General features: G+C 39.5%; 1 protein-coding gene across 3 annotated transcripts in view; it reads left to right on the top strand.

Annotated features, from left to right (window-relative positions):
- phkb (phosphorylase kinase, beta) overlaps positions 1-16,222 on the top strand; it is a 110,351-nt gene that overhangs the window by 19,829 nt on the left and 74,300 nt on the right. For all 3 annotated transcript variants that reach the window (XM_042427718.1, XM_042427791.1, XM_042427875.1), the window contains 4 exons: positions 3,837-3,936; positions 7,984-8,091; positions 8,922-9,002; positions 12,140-12,255. In XM_042427718.1, coding sequence (XP_042283652.1) covers positions 3,837-3,936; positions 7,984-8,091; positions 8,922-9,002; positions 12,140-12,255 — 405 coding nt within the window. The remainder of the gene's footprint in view (positions 1-3,836; positions 3,937-7,983; positions 8,092-8,921; positions 9,003-12,139; positions 12,256-16,222) is intronic.

Genomic DNA, 16,222 nt, shown 5'->3' with positions numbered 1-16,222 from the left:
CATTGGGGTTATTACTTCAAGGAGAACACTTCAAGAATTTCACTGAGAACCATCTAAAGGCCCCAAACTCCTTTATCAACTGTCCCTGCTCTTGATGCCTGCATTTCTCAGTGATTAGTTTCCAGGGAAAAGAACACTTCCACAAAACAAACTTGTAATAGGCCAGAGAGAGAGGGGGGAGGACAAGAGAGAGAGAAAGATGTGGCCAGAAAGAGAGAGAACAATTAGGAAGATGGAGACGGAGAGAAAAAATGGAAGATAGAAAGACTGAAACGGAAGGTTGGAGCAGAGAGTAAGTGAGGTGAGCAGAGGGAGAGATCAAGGGAATGGAGGGATAACAGAGAGCGAGAAGAAATGGGAGATGGAGAGAAAGACTGACTGAAAAAACGAGATGGAAGGGGGAAGACAGAGGGAAAGAGAGGGGTAAAAATAGAGTGTACTGCAGTGATGTGACCAGCGGCAGATCCCTGTCATCAGTCATGGCTGCCTCCTATTAGAATTGTCACTGGGATTTAATTAAGATGATTCTCATCTGACAGGCTTGGCTAGTGCCATTACTTACTTCTCGCCCAGCTGCTGTGTGTGTGTGTGTGTGTGTGTGTGTGTGTGTGTGTGTGAGAGAGAGAGAGAGAGAGAGAGAGAGAGAATCAGTGACTAAACTGGCAATTGAATTCACCACAAACACCTATTCTAAAAAGATATGATATGGTTTTTTTCGGCCACATTTGCCCACTCACTTTTTATTCTTTACTTGGTTCAATTTGATTTGTTATGAATAAATAGGGAGTCAGTCGTCAGCTTCCAGTACTAGAGATAAGATAAGTTTCTAATATTTTCTTGTAGTTGTCTAATCTTTATGACGCCCTTTATATTTGCTTGATTAGTTGTAATTACAGTGTATGTCACTGCAGCTTGGATCATCACATGTATATTACATGTACAGTACTTGTAGTGTGGTAATGAGTGATCCATACTTTGAAACAGGATTTTGGAAGATGAAAAGCTGCCTGCTTCATCCTCTAACTGCATTTGGTTTTCATGTGAAGGGTCACGTGTGATTAATGCACCGTGTACCACTGAAATTTAAACAAGTTTCACCTCAGCAGCTCGGCTTTCCCCTGTCAATACCCAAAGTCGTTATTAGCATGACCTTTGTCATGTGTATCTGAAATCTGCCAGCCCTGCCAGGAATGTGCTGACTGCCACTGTGGTCACTGCAACCATAATTGATTGACTTCTGAGTGGCATCTTACAAAGACCACTTTCTTAAGAAGGACTGTACACAGCAACTTCTCTGGTCAAGCCTTAAATGCTTAAATGGGCCCAAGTGAATTATTGCTAGACTGTATAGTCCCACAAATTTTAAAGCCTGGAAATGGATTTCTTAGACATTTATGGAGAGTAATGAACGCAAACACAGACTGGATTCACATTGGAGAAGTAAGAAGCTGCCATACTTATTATTGCACAAATTATATCAAAATTGATTCTATTAAACCTGCAGTGCGGAACTTTTACATAAAAATGAATGTCCGTTACATTCAAGCCCTTGCCAAACGAGTTCAAACAATGCTGATTAACCCTCTCAATGCCAGATAAATCTGTGTATTTCTCAGTATACAGACTTTTTAAATCTCATGTTGGGGGCGACACTCGCACACTGGCCATTTGACTGTTAATCATGTGGCTCTTCTAGACTTTTCAAATGTTATCGGACTGAATGGATCATATTCTGATAATGAAACAAGTCATTTCGGGGGGGTTGTGTGATGCTCAAAACAATTTATCCACCGTTCTACAGCCGCAACAGTAGGTTACAGCCAGTATAACTGGCCATCGGGCATACTGGGACAAATCCCAGTTGGCCTCAAAAAAATATATTTTTTGGCCGGTGGACTGTCAAAACATATCTGTTTTTACCAGCCCTCTCTGTGTGCCTGTCATTCGGGGTGTGCATGAGAGCGTGCTGCATGCCTGTGTCATTGTGTATTCAGACCAAATCAGGCGTTGTGGCGCACCGCTGCAGGGTTGAGTGGAGGTGTGTGGGGGTGTGGGTGTGTTTATGATTTAGAACGTAACCGCTGTGATCTGAGATCACCTGCTTTCATGCTACCAACACTCCCTCTCTTCATTCACTCTGTAGCTCACTCGACCATAGCTGCTCTCCCTCTCTCCTTTTCTCTCGTCTTTTTTAAGTCGGGAGGCTGACAGAAAAGTCTAACTTGACTTTTAACGTTATCAAATGAAGAGAAATGTCCTCCCCTCCTCCTAGTAACGTCCTTGTACTCAGGCATTCACAGCCGAGCACCCACCTTTACTCTCACCACCAGAGGGGGGAGACAAAAGTCCCATACTGCAGCTTTAAACTGGACATACTGTTTACTAATCGTAGGTGAATTACTGACGGTATGCTGTTAAAGACAAAATCAAATTCCAAAGAGAAATTGCAGTCATTCCACACTTTATTGTGCCTTTTGCGTTTTTTGTCTGGTAGACACAAAAATCCTAAAAAGAAATAATGTGTGTGTATAAGCATTATTAGTCAAGACTGCAACTGGACCTTAAATTATGTGATAAATGATGACGAACAGGTAGAGACCCACTTTTTCAAATGGTCTTGGTGGTGTTGTTTGGTCCGCACCACATGTCAATTGACAGCTTTTACACCAGCCTAAAGAAAGCAAACGCAAATGGTCAAACACATTAGAGTTTGTTTGAGCACTCTAATACTATTGCAATATCCATCTGCATACAGACCTGTCTTGTCAAAAGCTGACCTGCTCAGAGGATTTTTTGTTTTTGTGATATTAATAGCTGTGGTGCTTTTGTATATTTTTTTGTGAAGTTTATGTATGTGATGCACTATCAAAATAAAGTTTGGCTTGAATTGACTCTTATGGTGCACTGACTTAAAATGATAAAAAGTAAGTAAGAAGTAAGAAAAAATGCTAAATTTTCTTGTTCCAGCTTCTTAAATGTGAATATTTGCTGGTTGCTTTAGTCCTCTGTGATGGTAAACTGAATATCTTTGGGTTGTGGACTGTTGGTTGGGACAAAGCAAGACATTTTAGGTTATATCTTGGGCTTTAGGAAACGGTCATCGACATTTTTCACAATTTTCTGACATTTTATAGACCTAAGAAATAATCAATTAGAAAATACTCGACAGATTAATCAATAATGAAAATAATTGTTAGTTGCAGCCCCAATAAAAATGACATTTTTATACAACTTGGACCTTATTTTTATAGTTTTGGTCATCATTCATATCCGTAAAAATAACAATCACTAAGTTGACTGCTGACATCTTGTTACACAAGGACATTGCTGAAATGATCTCAAATATTTATTTATACAGGTTTTAAAGACCCCTCCCACGAAATATTTGACAGAGAAAATAAAGGCAAATTATAACTCCAGCTGTCTGTGTAAACATCCACCTCAGTTTACATACCGACTTCCTGGTTTAACTTTGAATTACCATACTTGCTTTAGCTGTGCGTACACACGTTTTTCCTGTGGAATTACTAATTAATTGAATAATGAATTCATTATTATAGGATTACCAACATTTTTGGTGTGCTCACTTTCGTTTCTCCAGAAAAGTCATGTAGATCATCTGACTAAACTGGCCAGTCTGTCAAAACCTCACAACGGACTTTGACGTTGTAATGTTTTTAGATTTCAGCTGTAAGTTTACTGGGTTCATCTAACCACAAACTACAACAATAAGACTCGAACAATTAATAGTTATCTTGTAAAATCACCCGAGTTTCTTCATCCACTAACTGTTAGTCTGTCCCTCATGTGTTTCCTGTCTTTCCCCTGCTGTGCAGACGCATCGATGATGATATGGGGCGGACCCATGAACTGGAGCATTCAGCTATCAAGTGCATGAGAGGGATCCTCTACTGCTACATGAGACAGGCTGATAAGGTGAGTTTTCAGTCAGCCCCCACTCAGCTCCTGCTTTCACACTGGGTGTTTGCATAAAAGCACACTGCAATTACACACTGTATTACAGATCAAAGGTGTACTCCTGAGCTGCTATTCATCAAAGCCTCTCAAAGCTGGAGCACTGGACACATCTGGTTCCTCTTTCATATCATAACAAGTGACAATAGGAGCCGGTTGCTTTAGTCCTGAGAGCTTAATAACCGGCAATCTGTTAATTGCTAAAGACTTTTGCTCCGAAGGGGGAATTTCACGCCACGTTTGCCAGAAATCTGATGCGTGTGCATGAGTAGGCCGTGAATGAAAACACACCATTTTATACACCCATAGCGGAGCCAGATATGTCCTTTGTATGCTGTCTTTTTGTCCCACATGAACTACATTTTTTAAAAGAGCAATCTACTGTGTCACTGTGCATGTGCATGTGTACAGTGTGTACCTTTTTGAAAGCCATTCTGTTTCATCTCGCCTTGACCTTGACGACCTAATTTAGGGGAGAGCTTTCCTGTGTCTTAATTACAAAGCTGCGTTTACACAGTTAATTACACAGAGCAGCGTTCGTTACGGCCCCGTCTCCAACACTTACAGAGAACATGGCGTTTTTAATGGAGATGTGACATGGGGCCACTGCTGGGCAAATATCACAGCAGCTTGCCCCCACTGTCTGTCTATAGCATGGTATAGTATAAGGAAGCAGCTTTCCTTTGGGATTATTTAATTTTTTAAGTGAAAGGGTTTGTTTTATGACGAATAAATAGTAAAAGTCACTTTGTCAGTTGGTAGTTAGTTAACCTGTGCCTATAGTGTTGAGCCACAGGATGAAAATGTATAATACTGTAAGTTTTCAGGCAGCCAAAAGCACATGACTTGGACAACACAGACACATCCTGCGTCCCACATACTCTTGGTCACACTTGGTCAGGGTTAGGGGAAAGATTCAAATTTTTGGATAAATATTGAAAAACTCAACTTGTTCCATCTGTCACTGTTGATTTTCCCTGACCTTAACCGAGCGCTTTGAGATTCCTAAACATAACCATAAAAATGTTACTCATACTTTTACTGAAGGGAGCAGATACTGGAGGGAAAAGTAACAATTATAATGTATCCTTGTTATGCTGATGAAAACGTGATCCAGGCAGCATTTCCCAAAACATATATTTACTAACGCAAGTAAGTTATACATATGATATTTAGGAGGCAGAATTGCTAGACAGGCAGATAGAAAATGGCGAGCCAGGTAACATGAAGGCTATGAACAAAACACAATGTAACACCTCTTAAAATAACAAGTTCAACACAAGAGCCATGCTAGTTTATTCTAAGAAAATGCCTGTTGTAAGTAAAATTTCTACAGCTTTTTCAAATGTAATTTCCAGAATGAAAGCTTGTCTTACCTTTGGGCCACTGTGGTAATGAACGTACAACTATCACCCTCTTACTGACAGATTTTATAACTTTTGCTTTCCTACACGTCTTCCACAACAACTCCTCCATCTTTGCTATTTTACCATTGGCTTCTGGAGACTCAAAGTTGCTGAAAGATGTTGCCTGTAGTGACAGCAGCTCTGTTTTAGTGTATTTTAACTCATTGCTTTAGTTTTATGACCTGCAACTTTACTGTTCTGGTTCACTTTCACCACTCTCATTGTATTTTGTTTGGCCTCAGCAGGTGGTTGTTTTTGGTAAAAAGTCGCTAAAAAGACACTATACACTACCTGCCCACCACCAAACAGCAGGCCGACAAAATTAGCAACTAGCTGGGGAACGGGTGGAGCATTTAGCAGCTGAACAGCCAGATATTTCCCTCAGGAGTAGGTGGAGACCAAATCCTGAAAGGAGGGTGAATATTGGACTTGCATTCATCAGGTGGACACAAATACAACTCCAGATGAATGCTAATGTTGCTCCCTGCTGCTCAATGTGCAAATAAGCCACTGATTTTATAGGGTGATAAAATGTCAATGTTGTGTTTACAGCTTGTTATAATCCCCCCAAGTGGCCCAAAAAATCAATCAATGCAGATGTTCAGTGTAAAACTGTGTGTTGACATCTTGTTTTTAGATGCCTACTTGCTCACCTACAGTACTGCTGTACACTGTGCTCCATCCCCTGTTTTGGAAAATCAAATGTATTTCCTATGCAACCAGGAATGACAGTGAATGGTGATTGATTTGATGAAATACAAGAGTTAAGCATTGGCAATAAAAAATAAATGCATTAAGGTGGACTTTTATTCTATTTTACTAGCACTGTATGGAGCAGCGGGCTCTGAAGTGTTTTGCTAATTTGAAGCTCATATTTGCGCATTGCAGCACTTAAAACAAGCAAGATCTGGGGCCTCTCAAAATATCCCAAGAGTAGAGCCACTTGACACCGTGGCCCTGCTGGAACGAGGTTCAGAGAGACCTCTACACAAAAGTAGGTTTTATAGAAACATAAACAGCAGTATCTATTGTTAGCTGCTGACAGAGGTCTCTCTCTCCACACACACATCCATATCCGCACACACACACACACACACATGTATTAGCCGCTGTGGAATGACAAGAAGTAGAGCAGTTTCAAGTGAAAGTGGGACAGCAGGTCTCCACTATGACCTGACTAGGAGAGAGAGAGAGAGTGAGAGAGGGACATAAAGGTGGGCAACGGTAGTGTGCCAGAGGAAAGAAAAAGGAGGAAATGGGGGGAGTTTGAGGAAATAGATAAAGACATGGAGAGCAAGAGGGGGAGTGAATCAAAGAAAGTACTTGGAAAGAGAGGGAGAGGGGAGGAGAGAGGGAGGGCGGGAGGTAGAAAGAGAAAAATGGAAACAGTGAGGGGGGGCGTAATGATGGAGAGAGCGGCGAGAGAGATGGAGCGATGAGAAATAAACGAGGTAAAAATGGGACAAAGGGCCAATTATTTATAACTCTGCGCGACGGGGCTGGCGGCACAGCTGTGATTTGGTGTGTAGTCGAGTCGATGCGGCAAACACAAAGCCACCAACAAACCACTGAACACAAAACACGACTAATGTGTTGTTCAAGGTTTTTTTTTAATATATTTGTTGTAAACCATGGTATAGTTTTCTTGCCATAAATATGACCCTTTTCTTAGACTAATGTCACTGGAACATTTATAGATTCATACAGTCCGGCATCTTAGAGAGTTAAATATAGCACCAATGTCATGGTTAGAAGTTATATATGTATGTATGCATATATATATATATATATATATATATATATATATATATATATATATATATATATATATATCTCCACTGGGGGCACCTGGGCTAAAAGTTAGCATGGACCTAAGTCAAATTTGAAATGGCAGCATGTTCTGAAGAAAATGTATGTGTGCCACTTCTGAGGAAAGAATGCAGTAGAAACAAAAGTTTAATGTTTTGAAGCATTTGAAATGTATTGAAGCATTTAAAGGGATTGAAGTTTTAGCCAAAGTTGAGGCACTGAAAGAAGTTGAAATGGCATTTGAGACACAAGTGCTAAGCCTAAACTGAAGAGTCAGTGGATGTGAAAGTGCTGAAAGGAGTAATGGAGTAAAAGTAAAAGTGCAAGAACTGAAAGGGGTTGAAATGGCAGTTCAAACAGATGCATGCAATTCAATTTTAGTGGCAGATATTTTTAAGCACTGTTGCAGTTGATTGAGTCCATTGAAATGCCAGTGTTAAATGGAGTTGAAGTGTCAGTTGAGATGTTGATGGGTGAGGTGTCAACAAAAGGATGGGATGGGGTAGCTTTAATATCCAACATAACAATGCATTTAATGGAGACATTAGCAGAGATTAAGAAAGTTCATTACCATACATTTACTCATTACACAGAGTTTCCAATTATGAGTTTGATGTTTTGAATGTTTTCAAGGCTGCTACTGTGGTAAAAATCTATCTTTTATGATGAAATCATTTTCTAGAGCCAATGACCTTCTTTCCTTCTGTATCTTTTTCTCCACTCCTCTCTAACCCTCGACATCTCTCTTTCATCTTTTACTGAATCTCTGTGTCCCTGTGTGTCCTTCTACCAGGTGGAGCAGTTTAAACAGGATCCCAGCCCCTCCAAGTGTCTGCACTCGTTGTTCAACGTGGACACTGGTGACGAGGTCTACACCTACGGTGACTACCACCACCTGCAGGTCAGCCAGCAAGCAGACAATCGGAGAAATTAACTAAACCTTAAATGAAGGAATAAAACTAGATTTTATATTTAATTCATGCAAAAAGTGTGCATGTGTTTTGGATACAGTCATTACAAACTGTCCACCTCAATGTAATATCCAGATGGTCCAGAGGTTTCATTAAAAGTTATAACATTTTTACTCCACTCTGGTACTATTATAATTTTTTTTGGCAGCAGTCAGGACTTTGTTAAAGATGAATGAACATCGGTATGAACAAATTAGTCAATCGATCTCTTAGTGATAGATTTTGTTTTTAATGTTGAAAAATACCACCGTCTGCTTCCCATGCATGTACAGTTGGAAGAGGTGGATGTGCATTAAATTGGCACTAAAACAACTTGTACTTCTGTCAATGTTATTGACACGGGTCAATTTAATGTGTAACGTTTGGCTGGAGACTACATTTCTAGCGAAGGGTGGCTGCTACATCAAAGTGAGGTAGATAGAAAATCAAATAAAACCACAAGCTTACTTGCCCTTGACAAAGGAAAACGCAAAGATCATCAAAGCTGTAAAGATGTTAAATACTTTGTGTAAATCCATTTATTCTTTTGTGTTATTTCTTTTCCAACATCTACCATGGAGTGAATTGTGTTAATGATACCAGGTCCAATGCCAAAGGCCTAGTTTCATATATAAAGCTTATGTCTCACTCTCTACACAATGCAGGAAATCAAAGGCAGCTGTATTGACAAATTTGGAAATATCACACAGTGTGCAAATGACAGTCATTTTTTTTTAATGGTATCTCATCTGCTTTCTCCTGCTCTCTGTCATTGCTGCAGATCGATGCTGTTTCTCTGTTTCTGCTGTACCTGGTGGAGATGATCTGCTCTGGTCTGCAGATCATTTACAACACTGATGAGGTAAACAAGACGCCAAAATGACTGCCAAGGTGATCGATCCTGGACACAGGGGATTTACACCCCGTCCTATTTATTGACCCTGATATTTTCTCGCCAATCCACTTGCAGCAATCAGTTTCCATCTTAGGTCACAGACTATTTGAAAGCAACTTTTAAAAATCATTTTACATTGAGCAAAAATACATTTCCTCATGTCCCCCTGTAGTTTACTGCTCTTCCTTTACTGTCCATATTGAATTTGCTGGATATATCTCAAAATACATATGATTAGAGATGTTTAAAACGACTACAAACCATTTAAAATCCATGTAAAATAACCATTGACATAATTTTTGACAAAATTTTGGTCACTTTTTTTCTTTTTGTAATGTAAGCTGTAATGTAGCTGAAGTTCGGTAAAGACATACAGACATTCATGATCCGCTGATGTCCTCCTGTTGAACTTTAAAAACTTTGATGAATCCCCCTGACTTTTCATCTTGCTCCCTACATGACTTGACAGAATACATCTTTGAGACAGTCAATCAAAAACATATATACATCATTATAGCCCACAATGAAATCTTTTGAAGCATCTCTAAACTGTATTCAGCAGAAACGTTTTTCTCCCCCCTTGTGAGTCTGCATGTACACGCACGTCATTGTAAAACTTAATTTATTTTTAAACAAACTGACCTAATGAGATACATAAATCTAATATTATGTGATGCTAGCTTGTGACGATCCCACTGGATCTATCAAGTAAGACCTAAGGGCCTCTAAAACCACTTAGAGTTACCCTAAATCCCCAACAGGTACCTTACAGCCGACAGGATCAGCGGACAGTATCTCACTTTTATGGCTTGGCTCACATTTCTATTTTTGCTGAGCCGCTCAATTGACATTCAGCAGGGAAACGTTTCGATGATTTCATTGTGTAGGTTTAAATGTCCTCATAGGAATCTAAGTTGAAGTGTCTTATTTGGCAGCACACCAACCCATTTTTAAAAACACTGTTGCTTTGAATGATACCTTGAATGAGAGCTTGATGCATCAGTTCGGTGTAATTTTTTTTTTGTCTCCCCTCATGTACGGCCCTTAATAAAACAAGGCAACATGGCTGTTAAGTTTACACACTGCACTGTTTATTATATGGCCCTCAGGAGCAGTTTGAACATTAATTCTGTTAGTTTTTATAGTCTATTCATTCACAGCTGTACTTACCGCCACAGAGCGGTGGAGTTTGTGCCGCTGGTAAAGGAGTCCATTTGTTTACTAGATGGGGTTTTTCTTAAGAAAGTAAGGACATGGTAAAAAATTATCCCACTAACCAATTAGGGCTTACAGACTTCACTTTGTTTGCAGAAAACGCTCCCTAATAACCTCTCATTTTTCTCCATTTCTCACTCCTGATGGCAAGCAAATTGACAATGTAACTTTTTTTTATGAGGGCAGTCCTGTTTGTGCAGCAGCCTTAATTTGCATGTTTATACACTGCTTATTAGGTTGCGTGAAGCAGTCTTCACCACCTCCCCCACCTCCACCACCACCACCACCATCCTTTGTATTAACACACATCAGATCCAGTGAGCAAGAGGACTTGTGATTTCTGTTCTCACTCACTATTTGAAATTTGTTTCATTCGGACTAATCAAATTATTACGGTGTTGTTTATTAGTTTGTTGTTAGCTGTCACTGCTTGTGATATCCAGTGGTGTTTACTTGACTGAGCTGGAAGCTGCATTGCAGTACTTTTTTTTTTTTTTTTTCCTTGAGGTGGTATAGAAAGGCTACTGAGTGTCCTCTGAGAAGATGCACTATCGACCTCCTTCAAGATGCCATTTTCAGTTTCATGCAGCATGAAATGGAGCGTCTCATTAGCCTGTGTGTGTTTTTTCAAGTATCACGGGTGTATGCATTTATTTGCTGTCTCAGTGCTGCTGGTACATGAGTAAATGCAGCAGTAGTATGCCTCTGTAAATGTGTTCGTACACGCCTCACAAAAAAAGCAGAACTGGCAGGGACAGTCGTCGAGCGGTGGGGAGACAGAGAGGCTCGTTTGGCCGGTGGGCAGTAACATTCATTAAGATGCCATTAAGATACTAAAAAGTTCCCCTCGTTAATCACTCCGCTCATAAAACCCCAAATAAGAGACCCAGCAAACACCTTTTCTTCCTCTTGTTCAGCCTCGCTATGCTCCCTCTTTCCCTGCCCTCCTTCACAGTCTGTCCTATTTAAATCCAACACAGGTCCTATCTGCTTCTCTCTATCTCTCTCTTTCTCCCCCTCATCTCTCTCTTTCTCTCCCCAGCTTTGTCATGTCAGATTAAATCTCCCATCAGTCAAGCACACACACACACACACACACACACACACACACACACACACACACGCATGCACTACTACTTTCAGGTCTTTTTAATGATTCAAGGCCTTTAAGTCATGCCACATTTTATGTCTCTCCCTCTTAGGTTTTTCTGGATGTGTCTATTGATTTTGACATGTCTCTCAGACACACCGTCTTTCTCCAAAGCCGGTGTGGGCCAGATGATAGATATGAGAAACTCCCTAACTCTGCTAATTACAACTTTGAAATTATGAGCTCACCGTTTTGGTTGGTGCTGAAATCAAGGACACTGCTGATGAGTTCTCAGAGTCTGCGATGAAAGGGCGATGCACTGATAATTAAAATTTTTTGCTATAAATGGATGTTGTGATGTGTCTAAAGCAATGCAGGTATAATATAGCTTCACATACTGCCACTCTTTACTATTTAATTACACCTTGTCTATGACTGTGGGGTGAGTTTAACCTTGAACGTTGAAGAGGAATCAGCTTTCTTGACCACTTTACTAACCTTTATAATGAGAGGGAGAGTTACGCACTTCACCCCAGATCAATATCAAAGGTCACTCATTACCATATGTTTCAGTGTACGTGTTTGACTGTGTAGCTGCAGCTTACGTTACGTACTATGTGATGGAGTCTCTGTGTGGAAACATGTTAAAATGGATTGAGAGAAAAGTACCTGCAGTCCTGGGTTTACACATGTGTGTCTGTATATGTAGGTGTGCTGTGTTTGTATGTGGATATCTGTGTTGCATCTATTCCCAGAATCCCATGCCTTCCTGTGTTTGATGTGTGTTTTCTGTGTGCAGGTTTCCTTCATCCAGAACCTGGTGTTCTGTGTGGAGAGAGCCTACAGGGTGCCTGACTTCGGCATGTGGGAGAGAGGCAGCAAATACAACAACGGCAGCACTGAGCTGCATTCCAGGTCAGTCGAAAGCTGTGCAACACACAAGAAATGTGCAAAGATAAATGTGCTCATGAGTATTTAAAGGCTGATACCAAGTGAAACTGCCTAATGCTGATATCCAGTTTCCTTAAAAGACCACATTGCTGATTTCACCCTTATTTTCCTTGCATTAGTCATAGAGGTGCGTATCTACAACATCCACTACACTTAAACAACATTCTCTGTATTGCTGTTGCCAGCTGTATCAGTGTAGTTTACCATCCACTCGTGTATACTGATGTCAATGGTTGGCAGAAAAACTATAAGGAGTGTTTGACTGAGATAAGTTTCATTTTCTCAGGAAGAGCACACTGTAGCAAAAATGCATTCCCAGAGCTCTACACGCTGTCGCGAGTCACTGTGATGCTGTGAATTTCACTGTTTTTGTCAGATTCTGTTGCCCACACCGGTGCAGAGTGTGTGTGGGTGTGTGTGATAACGAGGGGCGGAAAGAAACTTTGTTCAAAAGCAGAGCATAAACAATCAGGACCAAAAGCAACAAGAGAGCAGCCGACTATGAAATGTTTCTGTAACCTGATGTAGCGTCAGTATGGTCAGTGATGTCAGGTGTTAATTTGGGATTTGTAAGAGTCAGGTTGGGTGAATCAATGTCTTATGCAATTAAATCAAGAAAATCCATTGGATAGATATTAGAAACCTTATTTACATGATTAGGAGATTGACTATACAGTATATTCATGATTCTTCAAGACCACTTTCACAGAAATGTTTTCAGTAAAGTCTCATTTGCTTTCAACAAAGAATGGATGAATAGAATGAGAGATGGATGGAAGGAAGAAATATATACCGTAATAAAAGTAAAGTGGAGGAGTTGAAGGAGGGAATGGTGCGAGATGAACGTAAAGGGAGAAATAGAAAAGTCATAGAATGTATGAAGAAGCGAGAGATGAATGCAGTGATAGTGTTGTCCTCCTCTGGTTGAAAGCTGTTATGATTGATGACATATTTGCCTCTCTGGTTCGCCAGGGAGGCAAATATGTTTTCAGCAGGCTTCTGTTATGGACCACTGCAGAGGGCTGGACACTGGTTGTGTTTGTTTGAATGGTTATTGACGTCAGACGGTTACTTGTACAACAGCAGAGCACAGACCTACATACCATTAAAAACGTATATTTCTGTAATCATTGACAATAACAGCATGAAGTAAATCTGCTTTGAAGTAAAAGTCATTTTATTTTTGGATGTCTGCTTTAAAATGATTATAAGGATTATAGGACTGAAATATTTGTTAAATATTAGCATTCATTTGGTCTTTTAACTGGTGCGTGCCTTGAAATTATTTCTGTGAAATTGGATCATATATTTTTTAAACATTTAAAGGGGTAATCCAACGATTTAGTACTGAACTTCCATGAAATTAGAGGACTTGTATTTATTACTTATATTTACTTTGTACACATTATATCAGATGCTTTAAGACTTTTATAGTTTTGTAATGGCTTGGCTTTTGCTCAAGTCACTTTCCAGGAAGATACAGTATCTTCACCTTTATAAAGTATAAATTCAGTTCACTTTTTACACAACTGCAAAGCTGACATCAAATGTATCAGGACTCCTCGCTTCTGAGGGCAAGAAGAGTCTTCCGTTTTCTTAAAATAAGATTACTTTTTAAAGATTTTTTAAAAATAGGTCATTGATATTTAAAAGACTCAAATGAACAAGTGCAGTTATGGTAATGTTTGGATTTGCTTATGTTTTTCTCCCCTCTTTTCCTTATCTCTCTTCTATCTGCTTATGTTGATTCTGTTGTTGTTCTGGCTAAGGATCTCAAAATAGAGGCATCAATTTCAAGAGACCATGTTGGTTAAATGAAGGTCAAATAAATAAATATATTTATCTTGCAAAAGAAACATTCTGGTTTATCCTGGTGACTCTTTTCTAACATTATATTTCAAATCCATGTCACCTCTTATGAATCATTCTTCTTTCTACTTTAATCAAATAAGGCAACGCCAAGTATGAGAGGAACAAGCAGAAATGACCTCTTTGCAACATGAAGCGGCAGAAATCACGGGAGGTGTGGTCTTCAATTAGAAAAAAAAAAATCTCAAGTGTTTTCATCAGAAGAGATGGATTTAATGTCAGTGTAACATATTCACAGATGGAAAATGTTAAATCAGCAAACGGTAGCAAATACATAACATCTGTCAATTAACTAATAGCATGTATTAAGGAAAAATGTAGTGGAGCAACAGTCTGAAGTATTAAGATTATTATTATTAAGATATCTGTTATGAAGATAAGTTAGAAGATACTTTCCATAATGAGCTCAGATTATGTTGAGTTTTTGTTACGTGCTCCTAACTGATTTATCATCCAAGGTCGACCTGGCTTCCCTCTCCTCCCTCAGTATCTCGATAAAGATCCTCAATTTCTGCCGTTGCTTATCTCTGGGTGAGCATGTTTTTTTCTTTCTCCAACAGTCCAAGGCTATTGGCAGCAGCTTGCCAAGATATCCTCAAGAAAAGATAAAAAATTCAATGGGATACTACAAGCTCCAACATTAATACTGCTGGTTGTCCTATCACCAGATAGTTGTCACATGTATGTTTGTAAAGTTTGTTATGCCAATAAAATCCTTAATTGGGGGAAAAAAAAAAAAAAAATTCAGTGGAGTGAAGAGGCACTGTGCCTCACGCTTCTTGCGTTTCCTCCCCTCATGGCCATAGTGTGGATTTCCACAATTAGCCAGCCAGCATTATACATGTGGTTATGCAACACCAATTAACATGCTGTATGCAAATAGAGAACTGTGGCAGGGGCAGATTCAAAACGGTTCCATGTAAACAAGATCTGTGTAAATGATCAAATTGAGTAGTCATTTCTGCTACCAGAGTGCCAGTGGGCAGAAAAAAGCTCAGTGGAAATGAACAGGAAAGGATGTGTTCATGTTGGCAGAATGTTCATTTGTCTATATCAAATCAAATGATTCATTTATTTGCTTCTGCCTCATGTTTGTCATCACGCCCAGTCAAATGGTTAGACTATAGCTGTTGTATTTAAAGTAGCATATCTAATCTTGAAATATCTCAAGTTGTGGTGAGTTAAATGTTATTCTTTTTTACAAATACTGTAGAAAAACCTGGAACAAGCTCATATGTTCATGAAAATTCAACATCGTTCGTGATAGTCAAATAATTATTTTACAGCAGCAACTATTGGCATCATCAGAGTCTGAATGTGTTTGAATGTGTTGTCTTATACTTAATGTTGTTGTGTCATATTATTGTACATGGCCAAAAGTATGCAGACAACAGAACATTACACCCACATGCCATTTGTGAACATCTCATTCCAGAAAAATAAACATTAATATGCTGCTATAACAGCCTCCACTTGTCTGGGAAGGATTTTGGAATCTGGCTTCAGGGATTTGATCTTACTCAGCTACGAGAGCATTAGTGAGATCACTGATGTTGAGTGTTAAGGCCTGTCAGAGTTCAAAGTCATCCCAATGTGCCACAAAGTTTAGAGTTCACTGTTGTCTGAAACATCATCACTGAACATAATTAAAAATGAATTCCCTTTTGGGAAATACAAATATTCATTTTCTTGCAGGGAATTAGATGAGAAGATTGATAGCACTCTCATGTACAGTGAATATAAAGCTTGAGCCAATTAACCAGCTAAGCTGGTTAGAAAACAGTTAGCCTGGCTCTGTTCAAGCCAACAAAATCCTTTTTTCAGCACCTTTAAAGCTCACTAATGAACATGTTTTATCTTGTTTGTTTAATCCGCACTGAAAATCGAAGTGTAAAAACATGATGTCGTATTACAGGGTATCATGTGTGGCACAATTTCTCAGCTGGGCGCAGTAACGAGATGCATTGTGTTAATTAGTGAGCTTTAGAGGTGCTGGTAGGCAGAATTTATTACCTTTGGACAGAGCCAGGCTTGCTGTTTCACCCTGTCTCCAGTCTTTATG

Source organism: Thunnus maccoyii, chromosome 1 (genome assembly GCF_910596095.1).
Source record: "Thunnus maccoyii chromosome 1, fThuMac1.1, whole genome shotgun sequence".
NCBI classification, from domain to species: domain Eukaryota; kingdom Metazoa; phylum Chordata; class Actinopteri; order Scombriformes; family Scombridae; genus Thunnus; species Thunnus maccoyii.
This window is presented reverse-complemented; position numbering and strand designations above follow the sequence as displayed.